This window comes from Monoraphidium neglectum (genome assembly GCF_000611645.1).
Source record: "Monoraphidium neglectum strain SAG 48.87 unplaced genomic scaffold scaffold01342, whole genome shotgun sequence".
NCBI lineage: Eukaryota > Viridiplantae > Chlorophyta > Chlorophyceae > Sphaeropleales > Selenastraceae > Monoraphidium > Monoraphidium neglectum.
Window position 1 is genome coordinate 11183 of NW_014012286.1, and position 1756 is coordinate 12938.

The window sequence follows — 1756 nt, forward strand, 5'->3', positions numbered from 1 at the left end:
AATCCTTGCCACTAGGTCACGGCTGCTCGGCGGGGAGCGGCGCTCATTGTTGAAAGGGTGAAGCAAGCAATGAATGAGTAAGAGTGAGATGGGCGGCCGCCCGTCGGCGACAGCACCACTTTTGGCTGCATTCTTTTATAGAGTCAATCCAGGCGGTGAGACAAGCACAAACACCCAGCTCAACCGCTAGCATAAGCTCCACACCCGAGATTTATCACGAACCGCGACAGCTGAGCTCGATCTCATACGCAAGCCGCGCTCACCTCCATCAATCAGATATTTGTATAGGCGACAGCAATCTTGTCGACATCATGGCAAGGGTCCACGGCTTTGTTGGTGAGCACATGGTCGGCATGCAGCGTTCAAACATGCACGCTCTGGGGTGACTCGGGGCCAGGGCAGCACTGGCAATGCTCACCCCCCTCGCCCCCATGCGGCATGCGCTGTTCGCTCACCTCCCTCATGAACCACACCCCACCCTGTGCCATGCCTCGCGCAGCAACCCTGGTGCTGCTGTGCAGCGCCGCCGCCCTGGCCGCGCCGCTGCGCGCTGTCACCGTGTCCGCGCCCCCTCCTAGCGCCACCACTGGCCGCCGCATGCTGGCACAAGACTTTTTTGGGCGCGGACGTCTGAACAGCTTCTTCGCCAATCGGTGGCTGGCACGCCGCGGTTTCAACTCTGGAACAACGACAGCCACAGCTGCAGCCACAGCGACCGCCACAGCTGGGACTCAGTTCTTCGTCCCGAGCGGCAACCCCACCCTCAGCAGCCTCATCCGCACCGACGCATTCGCCGCTGCGCGTGCCATCACGGGGCCTGGCATGGACATGGACCAGGCCGCTTGGTCCCTCATGAGCGCGGCGCAGGCCGGCGCCACAGCGGCCGTGGGCAACGTGTTTGCCCACACCGCGGGCCTGGACCAGGGCTGCTTCACTGAAGTGTTTGCAAAGAGCGCCGCCACAGCTATAAGTGAGGGAGCCGGCATGCAGGCAGGCTTTGTCTCAGCCACGGCGGCGGCGTTTGCGGCTGCCAGCGCACAGGGCAGCATGTCGCGCTTTGCCATGGGGGTGGCAGACGCCATGGCGCAGGCACGCAGCACATGGGGCGGCGAGTTTGGCTCGGAGTTCGCCAACATGGTGAGGTTTGGAGGAAAGCTGCCAGCATGGGAATGTGGTGTGGATGTGCCTTGCTTTTGGCCGCTCTCTGCATCAGCAACATTGTGATTCAGTACCCTCTGTCTGTGCTTGCTTGAATACAAGCATTGACACTCATACACACATGCACACATACACACACACACACTCTCGCACATCACCATCTGTACCCCTGTTTACGACCCTGAAGCATCAATCCACCCACCCCCTGCTGCCCTTTTCTCTCCCGCCCCAGGTTGGCTCTGCAATGGCCAAGGCCGTGGCTGCCGGCAACGATGGCGCAGTCGTGGAGGCCACCGCCACAGTGTTCTGCAGTGGCACAACCGCGCAGGCGCAGGCTTGGAGCGAGGCAGTTGCGCAGAGTGTCAGAATCAACCCTGTGACAGGCTGCGTGATCATTCAGCGCGTCGTGGCGCGCGCCCAGGCCATGTGCGCCAACGGCGTGGCCACCGCCACTGCCCAGAGCTTTGTGACGCGCCGGGTGCTGCCGGGTACCTGCAACATCTTTGGCTGGACCACTAGCGGCTCCTTCCCCGCCCAGCAGCAGGGCGGGGCCCGCGCCTTTGCCAGTGCCCAGGCGTCTGCCTCTTCTGGCTCCCCC

General features: G+C 62.7%; 1 protein-coding gene across 1 annotated transcript in view; it reads left to right on the top strand.

Moving 5' to 3' along the window:
- Positions 1 to 311: 311 nt before the first annotated feature.
- MNEG_7540 (hypothetical protein) overlaps positions 312 to 1756 on the top strand; it is a gene marked incomplete at both ends in the record, with an annotated part of 2165 nt that continues 720 nt past the window's right edge. Inside the window, 3 exons of the mRNA XM_014043989.1 lie at positions 312 to 336; positions 500 to 1137; positions 1391 to 1724. Coding sequence (XP_013899443.1) covers positions 312 to 336; positions 500 to 1137; positions 1391 to 1724 — 997 coding nt within the window. The remainder of the gene's footprint in view (positions 337 to 499; positions 1138 to 1390; positions 1725 to 1756) is intronic.